Here is a 24,001-nt window from a genome sequence, read left to right as displayed (position 1 = left end):
CCTTCGTCACCTGAAAGGAAGTGGGCTGGAACAGCATATGGCTGACTTCTGAGCTCAGCTACGCATGCAGTTCCTTTAGCAGCAACCCCCCAGTGAACGGGGCTAAGGTTCATGCATACTGTCCTGTGTAGAATATGCTACCATATACCACCACACTGATTCTATGGTACTGCCACATCTTAGTGATGAAGCAGATGCAGACTCGTTCTATGGTACTGCAACATCTTAGTGATGAAGCAGATGTAGACTGATTCTATGGCTCTGCAACATCTTAGTGATGAAACAGATGCAGACTCGTTCTATGGTACTGCCACATCTTAGTGATGAAGCAGATGCAGACTCATTCTATGGTACTGCAACATATTAGTGATGAAGCAGATGCAGACTCATTCTATGGTACTGTAACATCTTAGTGATGAAACAGATGCAGAACAGATGTCTTGTGGGCATCTTCACATGAAACCAAGTTAGAAAAAAGGACCAAGTAAGAATCAGCTTGCAGCAGAAACTGTCCTCTGAAAAATCAACAAAGGCTTATTAAAACCTCTGTTCTAAAGCCTGTTGGGGCCAGAACTGTGACACCAATGCAACTGCTCTTTTTAGTTTCCGTTTTTAAATAGATAGAAAAGAGAAAAGTGATCATCTATGCTGAATTGCTTTGAGTTTGACGGGTGTCAAGTATGTCAATCTGTTGCCAGGAAACAGTCAGAGTGACAAGTAGACAAACATCGCAATGCTTTTATAAGTGAAGCCCCATTAAAGCCACAAAACTGAGTTTAGTTTCATTTTATTTATAGAATTCCAAGGATTAAAGATAAGGACACAGTTCCATCACAGTTCATATTACATCTTTAATCTGTCTGAAGATTTAGGTAAAATTATACGGTTACGTTAAAAAACAGTTAAAAGGCTACAGAAAGCCAATGAGGACTGGACAACTGGAACAGGAAGTATGTCACTCAGCACAAATGAGGCCTGGGCCTCACACAACTCTCTATCACAGGAGGGAAAACATTTGGTGTGACCAGGTGTCAATGAGGCTTCAATGGGGCTGCACTGCTCAGGCCTATAGAACTCCTTCCTAACAGGGCTGCACTGCTCAGGCCTATAGAACTCTTTCCTAACAGGGCTGCCCTGCTCAGGCCTATAGAACTCTTTCCTAACAGGAACAGGGCTGCACTGCTCAGGCCTATAGAACTCTTTCCTAACAGGAACAGGGCTGCACTGCTCAGGCCTATAGAACTTTTTCCTAACAGGGCTGCCCTGCTCAGGCCTATAGAACTCTTTCCTAACAGGGCTGCACAGCTCAGGCCTATAGAACTCTTTCCTAACAGGGCTGCACTGCTCAGGCCTATAGAACTCTTTCCTAACAGGGCTGCCCTGCTCAGGCCTATAGAACTCTTTCCTAACAGGGCTGCACTGCTCAGGCCTATAGAACTCTTTCCTAACAGGGCTGCACTGCTCAGGCCTATAGAACTCTTTCCTAACAGGGCTGCACTGCTCAGGCCTACAGAACTCTTTCCTAACAGGGCTGCACTGCTCAGGCCTATAGAACTCTTTCCTAACAGGAACAGGGCTGCACTGCTCAGGCCTATAGAACTCTTTCCTAACAGGGCTGCACTGTTCAGGCCTATAGAACTCTTTCCTAACAGGGCTGCACTGCTCAGGCCTATAGAACTCTTTCCTAACAGGAACAGGGCTGCACTGCTCAGGCCTATAGAACTCTTTCCTAACAGGGCTGCACTGCTCAGGCCTATAGAACTCTTTCCTAACAGGGCTGCACTGCTCAGGCCTATAGAACTCTTTCCTAACAGGGCTGCCCTGCTCAGGCCTATAGAACTCTTTCCTAACAGGCCCAAGGTTGCACTGCTGCAGATGTGACTCGCAGGTCACACTTAAAATGAAACACATTAAACAGCATCAGTTCAATATAGATAAGTAACCTGGACAAGTAAGGTGTCCTGAACTCAACTTACAACACTGTAAAATTACTGCTTCATGTCTTACTATTAAATACTGATTAGACATTATTTATTTATCTGGAATTACTTCAAACAATTTTAAGCCTCCTGGACCAGCTGAGTGCTTTTAGGACGAGAGGCTCCATGAATTTGCTCACATAACATTGACACATTAAAATTTAAGAGTTGGCCTTGAAGGCGAGCCATAAATGCTAGCGACTCCCACCACACACTTTAGAGCACTGCCATTTTTTTTTCCAGAGGCAAACCCCGAATGCCCTTTAAATGCCAGTCTAAATGGAAGTTATTTCCATGAAAGCTTGTGAAGATCAGGGGCATAGTGGCGCTGGCCCCGGGCCAAAGTTTGGCATTAGAAGTTCTTTTAATAGCCTGCCCTCCATCTAAAACACCCCTCTCTGAAGAGCATGCTGGCAGCCTGTTCACTGCCTCACCAGGGGCGCTGGTGCCACTACCCAGCATGCCCCGGGACCGCTCCAGCCACTACCCAGCATGCCCCGGGACCGTTCCAGCCACTACCCAGCATGCCCCGGGACCGCTCCAGCCACTACCCAGCATGCCCCGGGACCGCTCCAGCCACTACCCAGCATGCCCCGGGCCCGCTCCAGCCACTACCCAGCATGCCCCGGGACCGCTCCAGCCACTACCCAGCATGCCCCGGGACCGCTCCAGCCACTACCCAGCATGCCCCGGGACCGCTCCAGCTACTACCCAGCATGCCCCGGGACCGTTCCAGCCACTACCCAGCATGCGACGGGACCACTCCAGCCACTACCCAGCATGCCCTGAGACCGTTCCAGCCACTACCCAGCATGCCCCGGGACCGCTCCAGCCACTACCCAGCATGCCCCGGGACCGTTCCAGCCACTACCCAGCATGCGACGGGACCGTTCCAGCCACTACCCAGCATGCCCCGGGACCGCTCCAGTGGCATGGCGACCGCCTGTTTTCGGTTTCCCCCCTGTGCAGCCGCTATCCCGCCGCGGCGAGCCATGACATTTACCGATTCTTATCAGACCCCCCGCTCCACGGAGCAGTGCGCCGGACAAAGCCCAACAGATAAGGCCCATAAAACTATCACTGGACCCGCCTCGTCCGGCCCGCAGGGAACCCAAAAAAGCTGCCCCCCCCACCCCATGCCGACCCCCCCACGACATTATTACATTTCACAATAAAATAATCTGTCGTGTGTTTTGCTCGGGGAGATTTATCTCTGCTGTATCTGATAAAGTATATTTGTCCAAAGGGAAAAATGAATTTGTGTGGAGTAAAGGAATACAGATGGAACTCGGGTGTAAATAATTAAAACGGGTGCAGGAGACACAAGCTCTGCCACGGCGCTTCTATTTCGGCTTTACTGGCCATTTCAAGAAGAGCTGGAAGTGCAAAGACCCCTCAGTATGTGAGATTTACTCTACACTCGCACATTCTGGCTGTTCTGCCGCCTGATTCATTTCATGCAGTTCCCCTCTTTTCCAGGGTTTTGTGTCTTCGTGAAATACAGGTCTGTAAAACACTGATGTCCCCTGAGGTCAGAGGAGTCTGCATCTGTCTCATTATTTGGAAGTGAGACAAGCAATGACACAGGTGGGGGGGGGTCCAGAAAAATCATCTGATTACTATATTTAGAGTAACAGTATCAAAGGCGGTGGCAGTAATAGTAGAAGCAGCTGTAGCAGAGGTAATGGTTCTCGGAGTAGTGGTGTTAGTAGTAATAATGGTGGCAGTTGTAGCAGTTGTGTGGTTATATCTTTTCAGTGTCACAAGTCCTCTTACTCAAAGTGCCTTGTGCTATTTGACTTGTGCACTGAAGCCTCTAAAAGCATTTACTGTACCCCACCAGGGGTGCATGTGGCTGCATGCCTAACCCATAAAGCCTGGGTTTCATAGTAAGACTGTACTTCATAGACATGCCTCATGCCTGACATATACAGCACCTGAGTCACAAGGAATTAAGTGCGGTTGCCACAGTCAAATGCTTCAGAAGGGGAAAGTCGTGAAAACAGTCTGATTCTGATAAACGCGGAGCAGTCATGCCCAAATCCCCGGGTTCCCCGCCCGGCGCTTACTGGAACGGGCCTTCGGTGTAACGAAATAAAAGCAGCAAACATGAGGCATTTAACCACAACATTTGTTTGGAGATGAAATGTCTGCAATTTGGCAAGCTTGCAAACAGCAACATGCCCTTTCTGAGTAAGCTCCCATTAATGAACACATCACTGCAACAGACTGTGGCAACGTGTTATTTTCACAAATAGCTACTTAGCTACTAATTCGGCTAATCAGCTGGAAAAACTGTTACATCTAACACCAGAGGACTCTTTCTGCTATATGCACATGATTTCTAGTCGTGTCAACTCTTTCTATAAGTTTACCAAGTACATGCCCACATTTGAGTGTCTGATTAATGCACAAGCAGGAATTAGGTGAACTTGCAAACTCAAAGTCAAACTGCCACAAGCCTTTTTAAGCCTTTTTAACTTTGTCGATTTTGTTTTTTAGTACCCAAACCAAAGCGGAAGGACTGAATTTCAGTGATGGAGTCTCCTTTCCGCCACGAGCGCCAAGTAGCACCAAGACGATCGCTGTGCCCCGGTTTCAGATGACAGACTGGTGATGCCATTACCCCCCCCCCCCCCCATTACTCTGATCTGATCAGTGCTACTTCCTGGGGTTGCTATGAGAGGCAAGCCTCAAACTGAGCCCCAAATGACCTGGACCGCCATACGGTAAGAAACATATTTATCAGTTCGACATGCAGATCATTTTAAGCAGGGGAACCCCGTTTATCTTTCATGCAGGGGGGGTTTATCATTTTAACCCACCGGCTGGTTTTTATTACGACACACTGATCTGAGATGGGATGCTGGGTAAAATCACACGCCGCCTTTCAGTCAGAAGGAAAACACAGTCAACCCTGGCCATGAAATGTACGCAGCTTTGAAACTGAAATCCACCCCCCCCCCCACATAAAACATAAAAAAGCACAAAGGCCCTTCCGTTTCAGAACATACATCCAAACAGCTTCAAACATAAACCTTTACAAGTACCCTGTAAGAGGAGCGCTTCAGACACCTAACCCTAACCCTAACCCTAACCCTGTAAGAGGAGCGCTTCAGACATCGCTTAATGTGTACGTCAAATTGGAGCTTGAAATACAGTGTTCTGGAATGTTCTGAAGTTAAAAAGTGAAAAAAAAAATAATAAAACTGAAAGGCGCATTGCGAAACCATTGTGCTGCTTGCCCTGAGCGTGCAGTTCAGACGCTCGTCCAAGGCAGATTTGTGCGTGCTTAGCATGTCCAAACAAGCATTTTCCCAGGGTTTCGATTTCTCCTGTTTCCCACTGCGGGGGCCACTGTGGAGCCTTTTCCCACCGAACGGTTCAAATCATGCACAAAGCTAAAAACACGATTTAAAATATATTTGAAAAAGGAAAAAAAACAGACACTTTTTAGGTTCTGCTGGGTGGCTCATCCTGCTAAGGCCCTGTTCTACTGCATGGATGGGCTCCTCTGTCTGCTTTCAAATGCGTTAACTTGGACTGTATTCACTGCTATGAATGTGATGTTGGACATTCCAGATTTGGTAAAAATGGAAAGGCATTGAAAAAGAAAATAATAATTTCAATTGTTTTCCTTGAAAACTCTATTTATTTGTCATTGAGTTATCTGTCACTACAAAGCCTTCACAGTATATGTAGCTGTAATACATTGAAACATTTGACAAAATGTGTAACTGTAAAATAAACAATCATAATTCATAAGTACTGTGATGCAAAACCACTGTAATTAAAGATCAAATCACTTTGTTTGTTTAAGGCACTTGGGTACTCTATCACTAATACAACTGATTAAGCCCTAAAGGCCTGTGTTTCAATGGCTGAGTTTCATGGCCTACAATCTTATCAGTTCTGGTAGATGCGTTTTTTTCCTATATCATCCTATAGCGAGCCGGGCCTGAGAAAGTGATGTTAGCTGTAAAATCCTGCAGCTTGTGTTCTCCACGCGGAGCGCAAGGTTACGTAAGGTTCCCGCCCGCGATTCTGTCCGCGCGGCTCGTCCCAATGAACTCGATGCGCGTGACGGAGCACGGAGACCGCCTGCGGGAAGAGTGGGTCAGAGGTCGCGCTGGCCTACTGTACGCCGCTGCGCCCTGCCCAGGAGCACCAGGGAAGCGTCTGAGGAACCGCGGGGCTTACCTGCGGGCAGTCTTTGATGTAGTGTCCCTTGTTGAAGCACAGGTGGCACAGGTAGTTGGGCGGCGGCCTCTTGCTGGGTTTCCGCGGCTCGGAGGAGAGGGACAGGTCGGAGAAGTGGTCGGTCAGCGAGCTCAGGCCGTCCACGATGTTGTTGAGGGAGCCATACGGCGAGCCGCTCTTGTAGAGGCCGTTGTTTAAGGCCTGCAACGATCAGAGAGGCACCGTGAGCACGACCGCCGCTGGCCACAGCAAACGCACAGAAACACAAACGACCGTTAGGTCGCCATAGTAACAATACAGTGGACACACACACACGTGCGGTAGATCTGCCAGCTCTGTCAGCAGCACACATGGCAGTGATTTCGGGATTCCTGAACCTCTACGGGAGAATATGCTCCCCAAATGACAGAGAAAGGAAGGGCTGTCTCGGTGAGCTGATTCATGTGACCCTGCTGTGTAAGGAGAGGGGTGCAGGGTTCAGTAATTGAGGGGCGCTCAAACTCGGTCCTGGGGGTCCCCCTGTGCGTGCTGGTTTTTATTAAAGCCAATCTCATGCTCAATTAAGGTAGTTACAAACATGTGTTCAGGTTCCAGTGTCTTTTTTTCCCCTTAAACGTTTTAGCACAGCGGATGTTTGGCCCACTGCCATTTACTCAGTCTTTGAAATCTTCATTTCCACAAATGGCTTAACTCCAGGGTCCAGGTGTCCACGCTTTCGGTAATTAGGAGCCCATTGCTTTCCCCCGTAAGTCTGTAAATTCATCAGTTACAGTACAGCGTTTAAGCTCTTTCCAACAGAAGCTTCTTCTGCCCTGTAGCACACTGCAGAAAGTGGTAGTTGATCTGACTGGTTGCCAGCCCTGGGACATGACTAAGGGACAGTTACTCCACTCGGCATGCAGATATTTCTGATATAATCAGGCCTCAAGAGAGTAAATAATCCCTCAACAGACCTCAGAAGTGTATAATTAAGAGCGGCTAACAGCTTGTTACAATTCAAGGGGATGCAACTATGGCTGGAACAAAAAGCAAGGAGCCCCAAAACCAGGTCTGAGAACCCCTGAATACCTCCACAGAACAGAGTACAGGAGGGCACGCGGTGAGGGAGATCTGCTGGGTCAGCAGGGAAGGGAGAGAGTGATTGAAAACCAGCGGAATGGAAAAGGAAGCCACTTCCAGCTCCTGGCAGTGAAATGCAGTCAGCGGTCAGGGCCAGGTTTGGGAGCGGCGGTCGGGGCCTCTGTGTGTTCAGGCTCTCTATGTTCAGGCTCTCTGTGTTTAGGCTCTCTCTGTGTTCAGGCTCTCTGTGTTCAGGCTCTCTGTGTTCAGGCTCTCTGTGTTTAGGCTCTCTGTGTTCAGGCTCTCTGTGTTTAGGCTCTCTGTGTTCAGGCTCTCTGTGTTTAGGCTCTCTGTGTGTTTAGGCTCTCTCTGTGTTCAGGCTCTCTGTGTTTAGGCTCTCTGTGTTTAGGCTCTCTGTGTTCAGGCTCTCTGTGTTTAGGCTCTCTGTGTTCAGCCTCTCTGTGTTCAGCCTCTCTGTGTTTAGGCTCTCTGTGTTCAGGCTCTCTGTGTTTAGGCTCTCTCTGTGTTCAGGCTCTCTGTGTTTAGGCTCTCTCTGTGTTCAGGCTCTCTGTGTTTAGGCTCTCTCTGTGTTCAGGCTCTCTGTGTTCAGGCTCTCTGTGTTTAGGCTCTCTGTGTTTAGGCTCTCTGTGTTTAGGCTCTCTGTGTTCAGGCTCTCTGTGTTTAGGCTCTCTGTGTTTAGGCTCTCTTTGTGGCGCTGAACAGCGCGAACACAGAACAGCGCTTATTAGGTTTGGGCAGATACGGCCTGAATGGCAATCGCACCAGAGAACAGGGCGCCTTTTACTCGTCCTGTTCCCATTGTTCCACACAACCCACACTTCTGTACCAGCGGGGGGGAGGGGGGGGGGGGGGGGTTAGGGTGACGCGAGAGATGACTCGGATTTTGGATTTTTTCACATCAGTGAAAAAGCGGTTGACAACGACCCCGATTCTACCAGCATTTGTCCTTAACTCTGACCTCCAAATAAAAGCAAATTATCTTTTTCAGTGAACGACGAACTAATGAACTGTCCAAACTCTTAGTGAGGTAAAAACAAACACATTTAAGTTTTGACTTAAAGATAAGGAGGTTTCACAGAAGAATAGATCTGACTCTGCCTGAGCAAAATGCTGAACAGGAAACTGCCTATAGTGCTGCCCCAGCAGCAACTGCATTACACAGCTGCGTTACAGCGTTGTCACGGTTTAGAGAACGCTACTGCCCAACTCAGACTGCATAGCCTATGCGCTAGAGGAAACAAAGTCAACCAACACCGTCGTCTAGAAACGAAACGCAGGGGACTGTCGGTTGGAGTATGGGGCTGTCGGGTGGAGCACGCGGCTGTCGGGTGGAGCAAGGGGCTGTCGGGTGGAGCACACAGCTGTCGGGTGGAGTATGGGGGTGTCTGGCGGAGTACGTGGCTGTCGGGTGGAGTATGGGGGTGTTGGGTGGAGTATGGGGCTGTCGGGTGGAGCACGCGGCTGTCGGGTGGAGTATGGGGCTGTCGGGTGGAGTACGCGGCTGTCGGGTGGAGTATGGGGCTGTCAGGTGGAGTATGGGGCTGTCGGGTGGAGTACGGGGGTGTCGGGTGGAGTACGCGGCTGTCGGGTGGAGTATGGGGGTGTTGGGTGGAATACGGGGGTGTCGGGTGGAGTACGCGGCTGTCGGGTGGAGTACAGGGCTGTCGGGTGGAGTATGGGGCTGTCGGGTGGAGTACGTGGCTGTCGGGTGGAGTATGGGGGTGTTGGGTGGAGTGCGCGGCTGTAGCGGCTGACGCAGTGATGCAGTCGGTGACGCTGACCGGGCCGGACCGGCGCTGAGCTCCGTGGGGGGGGGGGGGGGGGGCGTGTAATCGCCCGTAGCGCGGCCCGTGGCCTCGGTCCGCCGCGCCTCACTGCGCACCAGCGAATCCTCCGCTGGACCGGCGCCAGACCCAGCCGCTGTGTGGTCCTCCGGCGCCATTCGCCATGAATGAGCCGCATCGCCAACGTGCTAACGTGCTAATGTGAGCTACATAGCAATCGCCTGGAAACACTGTATTAAGGCGGCGGGGGGGAGTTAGGAGGATTCCAAGGGCCCTGGCTTACAGGGGCCCTCAAAAAAATCATTGAACATATGATTCTCTGGGGTGGTGGGGCCCAACGTGAGATCTTTTCATGGGGCCCAAAATCCCTGGTGGCGCCCATTACACATAATCCTTCCCAGGTTTTACTGAGTGAAGTGTGGCTACAGCGAAAGGCCATGCAGACAGTTGTGGTACTGTGTCTCCACAAATCACGGTGATGAAGCCACTTTCATGTTAAGGGCCTACCACCAGGAAGCTCAGCTGATGGACTGCCGAGGGTAGAATACGCTGCGGCCGGCCAGCAATGATTTATCACGACATCATTTAGGGAGGAACCCACAGGCCTACACCAGCAGCACATCACTCATAAAATTAATATATCCACCGTAAATATCCCCCACGGAAAAAAACCACATCTGCACCGCGTAATTTAGAGAGCCAAGAACAAAAGCATAATCTGGAGATGACACACACTTGGCAGCGTGTCGCCAAAACAGCCTCTTTGACAAAGAAACGGACCCCTGGAAGCATCTGCTCACCATTTACATCTGTCCTGCAGCATGTGTGTGACTGTCCAACAAAAACACAGTGACCGCATATTGCTTTCAGCTGGGAATTGAAAATGGCGAGTATCGGTTTCACATTATGGTGGAACACGCATGGCCATTAATCAGCTGCAACTGTTACATCAGTCGTAGCAGAGCAGGTAGCATACGCTGTAAAACTAAATGCCAATCTTACTAAATGAACTGAGAACTCTCAACTTTAAAAAGGAGTATGTCATTATTATAACTCAATTCAAAAGAGTGAGAACAAGTTTAATTTAAAAGATAAAGGCCAGTGAATACTTTGAACTGTTAAAGGTGGACTATGCATTATTGCCCAAAGTAATCTGTTTCCTCCAGCTGTTTCAGTAAATTTAAAATGAAAAGTGCCAGACTCTCAGCGCTGTATAGGTATGGGCATGCCGCCCGTTGGCACACCTGCCACCCCACATTTTTGTCCAAATACACCGTAAAACCCAAGCGAGCCTTAAACGAGTGATAAAACACTGAATTTAATGCTTTTTGTACCTGAAACTGTTTTATTTTTTCCGTGCTTGCTTTTCTATTGGCTGTGAGCCGGACTGGGCGGAGCCTCTGGCCCGCCGTGTGACCATTTCATTCTTCCTCAGTGGACGGTAGCTGGACCGAGGCGAAGCGCTCTATTCAGGTTATAAAACCCAGCGGGAGACCTTTTCAGCCTGGCAGGCCCCCTCCGCTACGCGCGACACCGAATCGCCGTGCTAACACACGAGCACTAAACCACGACACAAGGAAGGCTTATTAACCCCCCCCCCCCCCTCGCACCGGCACTCCCGCTGTCCGCCTAGCCCGCCTCTTTTTATTCGCTGACCGGTTTCTCGTGGACGGGACAAAGCTCCGTCGGAGGGGACGGAGGAAGCGCGCTGGTGTTTTTTTAATGACCGAGTTCGCAGCTGCACTTCCTCTGGCGACGCTTAACCCACCCGCTCCCGTGATAACCACCGGGGGAGCAGAGTCTGAGGAAATGAGACCTAGCCCAGCAGGAGCAGATCAGACTGGAGGAGTTAAAAATATAGGCTATATACACTATTCAGCTATTTTGGTACTGACACGTATTGAAATCTTTCCTATCACCATACCATATGATAGCTGAATCAAATTAAAATATATTGGTAACACACATGCAGCCTATATATAGTTGAATTATACACCAGGTGTGTTGGCAAAGACATAACAAACGATATGTTGGCTCACATATCTTTAAACAAACTTTGATCATATTCCATTCACGTTCAGATTCAATTCAAGAATATAAATGACACCATTGAAAGCAACTGCTGTTTGGTCAGTTCAGATAGCACGACGATCTGTCCAAAGCCTCTGTGTATTTAAGGAATCTCCAATGCTATAATATAGTTAAATACAGTTAAATGCAAAATAACTTTAATTTGAGGGTATTTACAGCTGTCTCGGGTGATCTGTGTGAGAATTACTGCCTCTTTATGCAGTCCTGTCCCATCCCCAATGGGCAGTCCTGTCCCATCCCCATCCCCCCGTTTTAGGGGAGCAAAGTAATTGGACAATTTGCTGCTCAGCTGCTTCTTTGCCAGCTGTGTGTCTTGGCGTCATTAGCAGAAAAAGCTAACAAACTGTCTAGAGTTGACTCTAGACGTGGAATAAGCATTAGGAGTCTGTTCAATATCAGGAACAAATACGTTTGAATGCCAGTAAAGCTGACCATCATGAAGCTGAAAATGATAATAAATCTAATAGAGACATAACCATAACACTGGGTGTGTCAAAATCAATGGTGTGATACATTGTTAGGAAGCAAGAATGCACTGGTAAACTCAACAACAACCTGGTAGACCACAGAAGACCACTGTAGTGTATGACTTAAGAATACTGTCAATTGTGAATAAAAATCCCTTTTCAACTGTTGAACAGATCAAGAACACTCTCCAGCATGTGAGTACAGATGTGTCAAAGACTACCATAAACCTCAGTGGGTTCACCACAAGATGCAAACCACTGACAAGCCTCAAGAACAGTATAGCTAGGTTAGAGTTTGCAGAAAAAATCATTTTAAAAAAACTGCAAAAAAACTATAGAGTTGTTGAACAATGTCTTATGGACAAATGAGATGAGTGTTAACCCAGACCAAACTGATGAAAAGAGGAAGGTGTGGAGAAAGAAAGGAACTGCTCATGATCCAAAGCTTCTCCTCATCTGTGAAATGTAGTGTTATGGCTTGGGCATGTATGGCTGCCTCTGGAACTGGCTCACTTGTCCTCACTGATGATGTGACTGCTCATGGCAGCAGCAGGATGAATTCTGAAGTGTACAGAAACATTTAATCTGCTCAGATCCAAACAAATGCCTCAAAACTCATTGGACAGTGCTTCAGCTTGCAGCATGACAATGACCCAAAAAACTCCACTAAAGCAACCAAGGAGTTTTTCAGGGCCAAAAAGTGGACTGTTCTTGATTATTTCAGATTGTTAATTTGTCCAATTACCTTTGCTCCCCTAAAATGGGGGACCTATGTATGAAAAGGGCTGTAATTCCAACAGGGATCACCCGATACAGATGTAAATACCTTCAACTTAAAGCTGACAGTCTTCACTTTAATCTCAGTCATCATTTCATCTCACATCCAATGTGCTGGAGCACAGAGCCAAAAAAAAACTCTGTCCAAATATTCATGAACTGCACTATAGATGCCTCAGCTCAAATTTAAAGAAAAAAATAACTAGCATTCAGGCTCAGGGGTGTAGCTTGAAATGCAGGGCCCTGGGCACATGCAGTTCCAGTGGGCCCCCGTCCAGGCCTTTTGAGCCCCCCCACCTGCACCCAGGGCAGTCAGTTCCACCATTACCCCCCCCCCCCCCCGCCCCCCCCCCACTGTGATGCGCCAGACCAAAGCCTGGCTCCTGTGCTGAGCAGTATTGGCTGGGGGCTGGGGGGTTGGGGGGTATTAAGGGCGACTGGATGAGCATCTGTCTCAGGACAATGTTTGTACAAGCCTAAGTGGGGGGGTGGGATGGGGGGGGGGGTCAGTGACTGCGGTGTTTAGGTCATGCGCCTCTCTTATCTCACTGCAACCCCATCCTCTTCATCTCATTAAACTCACGGAGCTACCTCACACACGCGGTGCGGCTGTTTACACACGTAAGGGGAACTTCTCCAACACTCAGGCCGCCACTGTTTCCTCCTTTAAGGCTTTAATAGGCCTGCTGTTTATGAAGTAAAACTGAAGAATTCTTTCCATTACATTCGTTTCAAAGTCTGTGTTTTAAAGCCCTAGTTTTGACTCATCAAGCCGTGATCCAATATAATACTTTTCCACAATTACTGTGTATGGCTAACTATTGGTTGTCACTGTTTTTACTGTTGGGAGTATTGTGTATTGCATCATATTTTTCATATTTCTGTTGTACATGAAGTTTAAAATGCAACAGTGTACATAACAGTGCAAGTAAAATATGGATACGTTGTTTGTGTAAAGCAGAATATCAGATATGCAAGCTGTAAGAAAATACAGTTTTGGCAGTTCTGTTATGTTATTCTGGGAATATTCATTGCATACAGATAATCTGACAAATTTAACATTATCAACAAGACTGAAGCCCTGTTTGCATCAGTAGGCCATTTTGAAGCAATGCTAGATATAGCGCACTAACACAGTAAATGCCCATTATGAAGCAATGCTAGATATAGCGCACTAACACAGTAAATGCCCATTATGAAGCAATGCTAGACATAGCGCACTAACACAGTAAATGCCCATTATGAAGCAATGCTAGATATAGCGCACTAACACAGTAAATGCCCATTATGAAGCAATGCTAGACACAGCGCACTAACACAGTAAATGCCCATTATGAAGCAATGCTAGATATAGCGCACTAACACAGTAAATGCCCATTATGAAGCAATGCTAGATATAGCGCACTAACACAGTAAATGCCCATTATGAAGCAATGCTAGATATAGCGCACTAACACAGTAAATGCCCAGTGTTCATTCAACCCTTGGTCCAACTCTGGACATTTTACTGTTAAGTTAAGTGCAACGATTACTTTTTTAAAAAGTATCTGCAATACGAACAAAATGTCTGACGCTATATTACCAATAATACTTCATCTGGTGGTTCCTCTCCAATGCATTTGCATGACAGCTCTCCGGATCTGTTTTTATCAGACCAAATTCACCCTGTTAAAGCTCATTTGCATGCAGACCACGTGCCCAGACGCTTCTACGTGCTGTACATTCTTCAGCGACCGCCACCGCATGTGCGCGTTCATTAACAAATTAATCCCTGTACAATTCAACAGGAATCGATAGAAAAGACACTCCTACATGGATACTCAAAAATGCCTCACCGGAAATGACAAATTTGGTTGGTGACTAAAATACAGTACCTGGCTTAACGCTACACCACTGGGTCACTTTCTAAGAACCATGAATCTAAATGTCACTGGTCCCAAGTGCATATAAACCATGAAAGTGTGTTATTAAATTGCATATCGATCAGTGAATCCATCTGTGGGGTTTTTTTTTTATCTCAAAATTTTCTAAAATATATACATTTCTTTTTTCTCTCCATAGTTTACTTCTGCGACACTTAGCGTGCGACAACAGCATTGTTGTTCCTTGTCTCTTGTATTATTTATCAAAGAGACATTTGTAAATAATACGAAAAGCTACGATACGAACAGTCAATTTTTAAAACACATTTATGGTAAAATTTGGAATGACAAAACGGTTTCATAATCTGACAATCAACTATTAGCTAAAACTAATAGGGTCTAGAAATAGTGGACTATGCAAAAATAAACGCCGCTCTATTACAGCCAGTTTCTAAGTTCTGTGTGTAACCGGGCAATTGCTGCAAGAACCCGTTAGATTTACTATAGCCTTGGCGAAGTTTTGCGATTCATACCGAGGATATCATGGCGGTCCTGTCATTTGCACAAATCCGCGAAGGTTTACTTCAAACATTAACCCAACCGAATTATTTGTAGAGGTATGAGAGTAAACACAGTTTAGCTAACGTGGCATTTAGCCCACATTTCTTCCGTCATGAAACCAGTAGGCTACGCCAAGCCGAAGCAGAGCAGATTACAGAAAGCAAGAAAACACAACTCTCTAACCTCGTTCCTTTGCAGCTGAAAGAAGTTGTTGAGATAGTTGGAATTTATAGAGGAACTCAGGTCGGCAGCGGGAGGCTTGGTATAGTTCAGATCCGGATGGGAAGAATTAGTCTCTGGTCTGAACGCCTCAAAGGCACTGGTCTGGTGGGTGTCTTGTAAAGAAAGATATACCCAGTTTAAGAGCTGTGCAGGCTGGTACACAGAGGCACTGGTGTCTATGGCAGACAGCAAGCTCATCTTTGAAAGGCTGCTCGCTTCTCCACCGTTACTTCTAGGTAAATCACAACTTCGGAATCTTGCTGTAAGTCACTTGGATTTGCCTTCCCGTTACTCGCTTTCCCCTCCCCGAAAGTCTTGCCCTTCCTTTTCTTCCCGATCTCAGCCGCGTGCAGGGATCCCGATCCCTAGTCTATGGTTACGCAAAAGCCATAGCTGTAACATGACAGTATAAAAAGTTTTTAGCCACAGCCTAGTGTCCGCTATCTCCCTTTATTTGCGCTGCAACATCAAGGGGCTCATTGCATATTCTGGAGAGTGAGAAGTGCGTCACAGCCCGAGAAAGCAAATGAGAGAGCGAGTTTCATCTTATTTGCATAGTGATATATTCATCTTTAACGTAACTGGACACCCACCATCATTTTAATAACCATACTGTCCACCCTTTAACCTAGGAAACCATTGGCTCAGCTGGTGAATATTAATGAGAACAGCTGATCGGAGCATCACTGGAACTTCTGCATTCCAAGAGCGGAAAGCTGTCAAGTCAACGGCGGAGGTAGAATTATGTGCAGTTTTGTGTACGGTAATATGTATTTAGAATATATTGAAAAATATTTCGCAAAAAAATTATTTGGTTAGCTATCAGATCCAACAAATAGAATATGTAAATTGTTGTGACTATGAACTTTCAGGTGAGTTATTACTAGTTTGGCCAGTTAGAATATAGCAATTGTGGTAATGTAGTGATATAGTAATATAGTAATTGTGCTCTCACCTATTGTGCAACAATTACAGCTAGTTAAATGTTGGTGTTATACTGTCATTAAACGTGCATGAACCCAGTTGATTTACTTCTCTTTTTCAAACGCAGTGAAGCATAATAAAGGCTCTTGAAAGCATTGTAAAATAGTATTAGTAGAGTAGTAGAAAGTATTAACAAATGATGTCTTTTTTTATAGGCAACAGCCTGGAATGTAAGCTGCCATGTTTCACAGATTTCATTGAATGGGGTAAACAAATGGTTTTGTTTGTTCAAGGACAGAGGTGAGATTCCCAGGACCCCCCCACCCTTACCCTGCACCCCCAGCTCACACCCCTACCCTAACCCCACACACACACCCAGGAGAGACCCCTCCCCTCTCTCCTCTCCTCAGCCACAGCCTGAATGCGAGCGCTCCTTTATTTGGGCTGTAGGGGGCTCTGCTGGAGGCCAGTGGAGCTCTCACCTTTGACGTCTGCGCGTCTCAGATCAACCGCAACAGAAGCTTTCTCACGTCTCCATTTCCCTCTCCTGGGTTAATTTCATATTCTAAAATTAAATTCCATGTTAAAACAAACTTGTAGCAAATAGCAAACTTATATATTGCAAACTTGTAGCTTCCATGTTATAGCAGAGTATTAGCCCCAAGGCTCAGCTGGTTAAATATAAAGCGTGCTAAATATTGCATTTATGGTCCTAGGGGACTACATATTTATAGAAAAATGTAACCATTAATGTACTGTACATTGCTTTGTATAAAAGCATCTGCTACGAAATGTGAGTGAGTGAGCATGTGTGTGCACATGTGTGCGTGCGTGCATGTGTGTATGTGTGTGTGTGTGTGTGTGTGTGTGTGCATGTGTGTGCGCGCGTGCGCGCGTGCGCATGCGTGTGTTTGTGCATGCCTGTGTGTATGTGTGTGTGTGTGTGTATGACCCAGAGAATCAGGGTCATCAAAGCACAGGTAAGACAGACCTGGGCCTAAGGAGTAAAATGTGTTCACATGGCTGGATGACTTCTGCTTGGGCTCCAGTAAGTGGATACGCAGCCGCTGGTCTGAACATAAATTAAATAACCGCACCTAGAATAAGAAACAGAGGGTGGAAGGAATGCTGGAGTTGACTATCTGGTTTATATATAGGAAACTGATGCTTTTATTGAGTGTGAGCACAAGCATTAACATTTCGCATTTTGGACATTTAGCAAATCCAAAGTGACTTGCATAGCTAACGTTTTTCTGTGGTATCCATTTATGCAGCTGGATATTTACTAAAGCAATTAAGGATGGGTGCCTTGCTTGAGTGTACAACAGCTGTGCCCTGGCTTGGGTCTGAACCTGCAACCTCTGGATTATGAAAGGTATTTATATTGCTATCATACCTAATAATAATGTAATGTAGTGTAATAACAAAAAATTCTATTACTCGATTCATATTATACCTTTAAAAAATGGTGTGAGAAGGTATCCCAAAATGTATATATTCCAGGCATGTGGAGACAGGGAAATGACCTGTCACGAAAAGCTTAAGTAATGCATAAGTCGCTCTGGATAAGAGCGTCTGCCAAATGCCTGTAATGTAATGTAATGTCATAAGTAACATAACATGCTGTTCAAATGGCATAAAATACAATACAAACTTCTCTGATATTCTGTTTGTGTTTGATTCTAAGCATTAAAAAGAATGTAGCGTTCATAGACCAAATCTCATGCAGCGTATGAACTGCTAACTTAATAAGTGTACTGAATTCAGACCTTGTGGTCAGTGTGGGCTGAAAACCTTGCTGGCTGATTTGGGGAACGCCGGTGAATCTGCTTGTTCACGGAATAGATGGGCCAAGAGTGCAGGCTTGTGGCTCAGAGAACAGATGACTGAAGCACTTCCAAAGCCTGAAATTAACTGTGGAAAAGCAAAAAACATTGGCCTGCTCTAGCTCCAGATCTATCCACAGATCTACCACAGATCTATCCACAGATCTACCCACAGATTTATCCACAGAACTACCCACAGATTTATCCACAGATTTTATCCACAGATTTAACCACAGAGTTAATCACAGATTTATCCGCAGATTTAACCACAGATCTGTCCGCATTACTGTTGAAAGCCAGTGCTGGGATGAAACAGGTCTGAGGGGCTGAAGCCATGTTCAGGACCCTCATGTAATCACATCATTCTGCCACCAACATGGTTAAAGTCAGGTTTATACGGGTCTGGCTGTCACTGATCCTAAATATGGAGAGGTGTTGTAAATTTGGCAATGTACGTTTGAGGGAGGCTTTATATATGAGTTGAGTCTCCAGTTGAAGGCTAAAGGGGGGGGGGGGGGGGGGCGTGGGGGGAAAGAGGGGTTCAGAGTCAAAAGAGGAGGCTGCAGCTGCTCTCATGGAAATAGACATTCTGTTTTAGACCTGTCCTGTACATCAGTGTCTGAGGTAATATAAGCGCAGCCTGAGGAGTAAATGCAGCTCGTAAAACTAAGAATGACAAGTCACCCTTATAGGGCATCCAGAGTGGGTCTATCAGAAAATAAAGTCCAGGGAATGACTAGGGTTGGGTGTGGCGTTTATAAATGTATTTTAAGGAACCAGCTGAACATTTTCCTTAGGGTTCATTTTCACATACCTTATTCCCTGAAATTCGGAAAAAAGAAAAAGAAACCCTAAAATTTCATACTTGAATTATATATACATATTAAGAGATAACTGAGAGGATATTACTGGTTATTCTTTCTGAGAACAGGCCAAGCTGTCCTTTTGACTTGTTATATAAAACCACAAAAGAGCACGTTTCAGCCGGTGTAATTGCATGTCGCAATTAACAAAACAACATAGAAAATATGGTGACTCTACACTGCTGGTCTGTCAGTCTGCATCTTTCAGAAAAAGCCTGTAAAAAACAATGTTTGTGGGACTAAAAACACTGAGTTACATACTGTGTGTCATGTGTTAGTCAGAGCCAGACAAATTTATTAATCAAACTACAAGTTACACACACAATTCCTAACATGTATGCATTACACTGTAGATATATTCCAATATTGTATTCTAAATTTGCTTGGTATTATATTTTGGCCATTTTAAGGTGTCTGTTTAAGGGTGTCTGTCGTGTGACAGTAATAATACACTGACTTTCTCCCAGTGATTCACTTCTCCTTTTGACTTGACTCTTCCTCTCCCTCTGTTTCTCTTCTCTTTCTGTCATAGTCTCCACTTCGGAAACACTGAGGCTGTGGTGTTTTAGGGAGCAGCAGTAGGAGGTGCAGTGTTTTAGGAGCAGCAGTAGGAGGTGCTGTGTTTTAAGGAGCAGCAGTAGGAGATGCAGTGTTTTAAGGAGCAGCAGTAGGAGGTGCTGTGTTTTAAGGAGCAGCAGTAGGAGATGCAGTGTTTTAAGGAGCAGCAGTAGGAGGTGCAGTGTTTTAGGAGCAGCAGGAGGTGCAGTGTTTTAGGAGCAGCAGTAGGAGGTGCAGTGTTTTAAGGAGCAGCAGTAGGAGGTGCAGTGTTTTAGGGGGCAGTAGTAGGAGATGCAGTGTTTTAGTAGCAGCAGTAGGAGGTGCAGTGTTTTAGGGGGCAGCAGTAGGAGGTGCAGTGTTTTAGGAGCAGCAGTAGGAGGTGCAGTGTTTTAGGGGGCAGCAGTAGGAGATGCAGTGTTTTAGTAGCAGCAGTAGGAGGTGCAGTGTTTTAAGGAGCAGCAGTAGGAGGTGCAGTGTTTTAGTAGCAGCAGTAGGAGGTGCAGTGTTTTAGGGGGCAGCAGTAGGAGGTGCAGTGTTTTAGGAGCAGCAGTAGGAGGTGCAGTGTTTTAGGGGGCAGTAGTAGGAGATGCAGTGTTTTAGGAGCAGCAGTAGGAGGTGCAGTGTTTTAAGGAGCAGCAGTAGGAGATGCAGTGTTTTAGGAGCAGCAGTAGGAGGTGCAGTGTTTTAGGGGGCAGCAGTAGGAGGTGCAGTGTTTTAGGGGGCAGCAGTAGGAGATGCAGTGTTTTATAGTGATGTCGGAAGCATGAAGCATTGAACTTGGGTTGAATTAAAGTTGCAATTACACATGTTTGCCGGGTGAGGGCAGAATTGCACAATTATGTTCAGTGCTGCGCAACCCTGCTCCTGGAGATCTACCGTCCTGTGGGTTTTCACTCCAACCCTAACAAGGCACTCCTCATTCAGCAGCTAGAGATCTCATTAGATGCTAATTAGTAGAATCGGGTGTGCCAGATTCGGGTTGAAATGAAAACCTACAGGACGGTAGATCTCCAGGAACAGGATTATATTTGTTCTGGTTTGAGTTGAGTGCTGTATGGGAACAACAATTAAACAAAAAAAATTAATTAATTAATTAAAACTGATATTTTTACATTTACGTTGTTTGTATATTGATTACATTTGCCAGATACTTGATACTTGTACTTCATAGATTGAAGTTTGTAGAAGGGATGATATACATTAAGCAGTGATATATTTATTTCGGGACACATGCAATGTTAGTTTGCTGTACACAGATTAGTTTTAAGGGACCTTAGTCCAAATAAGTAGCAACGTATCAATGAGATAATGTGTTTGCTTAAATAAAAATATTAAATTACACAATTATGTTGTGTTTTTGCAACAAGACATAACTGGACCATGTTTTCCAGAACCCTGCACTCAAAGGCCATGGTTGTTTGGGTTGTTTTCTGATACTGTTGCAGTCAGTGTGGCATGCGGCTGAGTAAGCGTGGAGGACGAGCTGTCAACAACGCAATCCAGTGTTTTAACCTCACGAGTGAAAGGTTGTCTGTGAGCTCCGTAAACACATCTTAGCCTGATTCCGAAGCGCGTCAGGAACTCAGACTGCTCATCCGCCAGCACGCCAGAGAATCACGCCAGGATAACGCAGGGGTTGCGGGCAAAAAGGCAAGCTCATCGCTCCCTTGTCTAAGAAGGTCCGCATCAGCGGTTCTGCGGAATGGGCGAGGCGCACCCCGCCCGTCTGTGTCCTGTTGCCGCGGTCTCGCGACGGCACAGTGCCAGAACGGAGACGTCCAAGCCGAGACGGGTCACAGCAGCTGCTGTTACAGAGCCTTTCGTTCCAAAACACAGACAGTCCCAGTGCTGATTGGTCAGAGGAGTACAGGTAGGCTGACCAAACATCCTCTTTTTTCCAGTCATTTCTTCTTTTTGGGACCAAAACTATGCGTCATAGACAGGATTGCTAAATGTGTAAAATAGTCCAATTAGGTTTTTCCTCAGTCTGTAGAGCGCATATAAAGAAACAGAACACCTGACAACCCTAGTTCTCTTTAAAAAAAAATCCAATATGTGGTCACCCTAATGTAAGGTACCAGCATGCAAGAAACTCTTGAGTGTTGTAGAGCTATAGCTGCCTAAGAATTGGAAGAAGCCACACCCTACATTGTAATCAGATACTTATGATAAGAGATATTGTCTAATGGGTTGGGAATGGGCTGTCTAATGACCTGGGAATAGGCTGGGACTGGAATGGGAATAGGCTGGGAATGCCCTGTGACTCTCTTCACTCCAGCGCTCCTGACTGAAGGTTCTGAATAGGCCTGAGGTCCTGACCCTGGTTCCAATGAGAGAGCTGGGACCAGCAGGGCTTTGCTGGGGAGAAGCCCAGAAGGAAGCAGCAGCTTATGACCCTTCACCAGAGTCCATCAGCGTCAACACGTGGCTGACAAATGCCATCCAGGCACGTGACCAACGTTCATCCAATCACGTGACCAGATGTCTCTCTCAGGACATAGGCCCCACCTCAGCAGCTGAAGAGTTGCACCCACAGTAGCCTTCAGCAAGCTGCCAGACAGACGTAGTTCAATCACCTTCAATCATAAAACTTGAGAGCGTTAGATAACGAGTGTGTTTGAATGAACACACATTATCTTTTTCTTCTGTTATTTGTAAATGACTTGGGAATGAATGTTGTATGTCACAAAATTTGTTGTCTTTAAGTACTCTTCTAATTAAAATGAACTTGGCTGCTATTGGTAGCTTCCTCCTGAGTTTGTATAAATTGATAATGTTAATACATTAACTAGGTCCCCCATTGTTAGAGGAAGTCCATAACCAACATCTGAGGCAGATAAGTCAGAAGAGCAGATTCATATTTAAATCACTAATACCTCCTTTTAAGAAGGTTTACTCTTCAGTTTACTCTAATAGCAATGCTACCAGGCACATGTTTACTGACGGATATAGTTGCCAGGTTCCCAGGTGCAAACAAACTCCCCCACAGGATGTACATGCAACTGGCGATCCCAGTAAATGTGAAAACACAACTGAAGTCAAATTAGTGCGCTTGCATCCTACATCAACAGCATGAGTTAGCACGTGGATGATGGCTGTGTAGTGCGATTAGTCCATTGGCTGGGTCTCTGGCTTTGTGGGCTGATTGTATATCTCGTTCAGAGTGGCTGGCTAGGGCTGTGGTTCTGAACCCACAGCAGCCCTATCCACATTACATAGACTACAACCAGTAGATGCAAAAATAGTGCTTGTCAGTCAGTGTGTTCCTCACATTTTGGGACAAATTCATGTGTGGAATGGACAGATTAATACATGGATTCATTATACAAGGTTAAAGTAACCTGGTCCATGCATTGGTATTGTACCCACAATTCCATTTGCCTTTTGACAAACGCATCTTTCTATCCCACCTTTGAGCTCAGGGGTCAGGTGCCTTAATTTGGCCCTTTGTATCTCACTTTAGCCTCAGCTCTGGGGCACAGTGGCACTGTAAATGCACTCCAGGCATGAGAAGCATACCCACCGGAGGCACTTATGCTCACACCTCTGATTTTATGGGTAGCTGTGATCTACTTGTGATCTACCTGCGATCCACCTGCATCAGTGGCGTGCAGCGCGAGCACTGGCCGAGGAGCCAGGCCGTAGGCCGCAGGGTGAGGAGACTGGTGCATGCTGGTCTGTGTCCTCCTGAATTGCCAGAGAAGAGTGCAGTGCAGTGATGGCACATTCTTGGTGTGGTCAGTCAGACAGTGTACAGAAAACCCTTTTTTAATGTGTTCTCCAACCAGGGAGAATGGGTGGGTAGGGAGCAGGGGCGGGACTTGTCATGGCAACGTACTTACATGACTCGCAAGCAGTTAACCCTGAAAAAGCATTCCAAAAAAACTGCAATTCAGTGGGTTAATGGGATCCTGTAGTGGTGGTTCTGCATGCTCCACATTCTCTTTTAACTGTCTGACCGGATAAAGCTTGTAGCAGTAGCCCGTGTGCGCTACCTGACTGGTACAAGTCTTGCTGCAATTGCGTAATCCTCCAATCTTCATGACGTGGGCAGACTGTATTTTATTACATTTCACAAATAGGTACTGTTCATGCTGCTATGTTCAGTCCTTAATTTTCCAAACTTTCTTCATGTTTTATTACTGTTGACATTCACTGTGCTGTATCATCTGGCCTGGAGCTTTCACATTTTCAGTTAATAGTAAACATCTATCTTAGCAACAGGTGCATATATAGCTGCCTCCTTTTAATAATTTATTCTCTTTGTATTTGAAATCTCGTGATGCTGTTTGTGCACTTTCATGAAAGAGAACAGAGACTGGAGCAGGGCAGCTCACTAGGCCCATTTCAGACTTTAATATAAAAATTCAGGAAATGAATACGCCTACCACTGTAGGATCCTACCAAAGAATGTCACGTCACACAATCTGTGGTATTCATGTGATAGGGCTTCCCCAATGGGGTGTGGCCGTCCATGTCAACAAGAATGAGTCACCAAGCTGCTGGCTAATACAATGACTGCTACTTTCCATTGCATAGATTTCTGAAAGTTTCTGCTATGTTGCGCAACACTACACAGATATTAAACATTATGCGCACACAGATACATATGCTGCCGCTACCAGTCTGTCACTAGTCTAACAAGATGTCCTCTTCACTCAGAATATGGTTTCTCTTCTTATTCCAAAGCCCATAGCTTATTTCTTATGTAATTTGGCAATTTGCATGCTTTATGATTTTATATGGATAAAAACTATATGAAGCTATTATTTATGGTTCTAGGTTGCTATAAATAAATGTACATACA

The 24,001-nt window shown here is 46.0% G+C and overlaps 1 protein-coding gene and 1 long non-coding RNA gene across 3 annotated transcripts in view; one reads left to right on the top strand and one right to left on the bottom strand.

The window, feature by feature from the left end:
- Window positions 1–15,510, bottom strand: part of LOC118218408 (zinc finger CCHC domain-containing protein 24-like) — a 47,321-nt gene extending 31,811 nt beyond the window's left edge. Inside the window, exons 1-2 of the mRNA XM_035401035.1 lie at window positions 14,985–15,510; window positions 6,180–6,380 (exon numbers count right to left, since the gene is read on the bottom strand). Of these exons, the coding sequence (XP_035256926.1) occupies window positions 6,180–6,380; window positions 14,985–15,221 (438 nt within the window). The 5' untranslated portion in view covers window positions 15,222–15,510. The remainder of the gene's footprint in view (window positions 1–6,179; window positions 6,381–14,984) is intronic.
- A 101-nt stretch (window positions 15,511–15,611) lies between these two features.
- On the top strand, window positions 15,612–21,932 carry LOC118218410. 2 transcript variants are annotated; one of them, XR_004763410.1, is made up of 5 exons: window positions 15,612–15,759; window positions 16,163–16,247; window positions 17,222–17,322; window positions 20,640–21,064; window positions 21,473–21,932. It is a non-coding gene; the product is annotated as an uncharacterized LOC118218410 (long non-coding RNA). The 2 variants fall into 2 exon arrangements; XR_004763411.1 differs by having other exon boundaries at window positions 15,744–15,895.
- Window positions 21,933–24,001: the final 2,069 nt, after the last annotated feature.

Source organism: Anguilla anguilla, chromosome 18 (genome assembly GCF_013347855.1).
Source record: "Anguilla anguilla isolate fAngAng1 chromosome 18, fAngAng1.pri, whole genome shotgun sequence".
NCBI lineage: Eukaryota > Metazoa > Chordata > Actinopteri > Anguilliformes > Anguillidae > Anguilla > Anguilla anguilla.
This window is presented reverse-complemented; position numbering and strand designations above follow the sequence as displayed.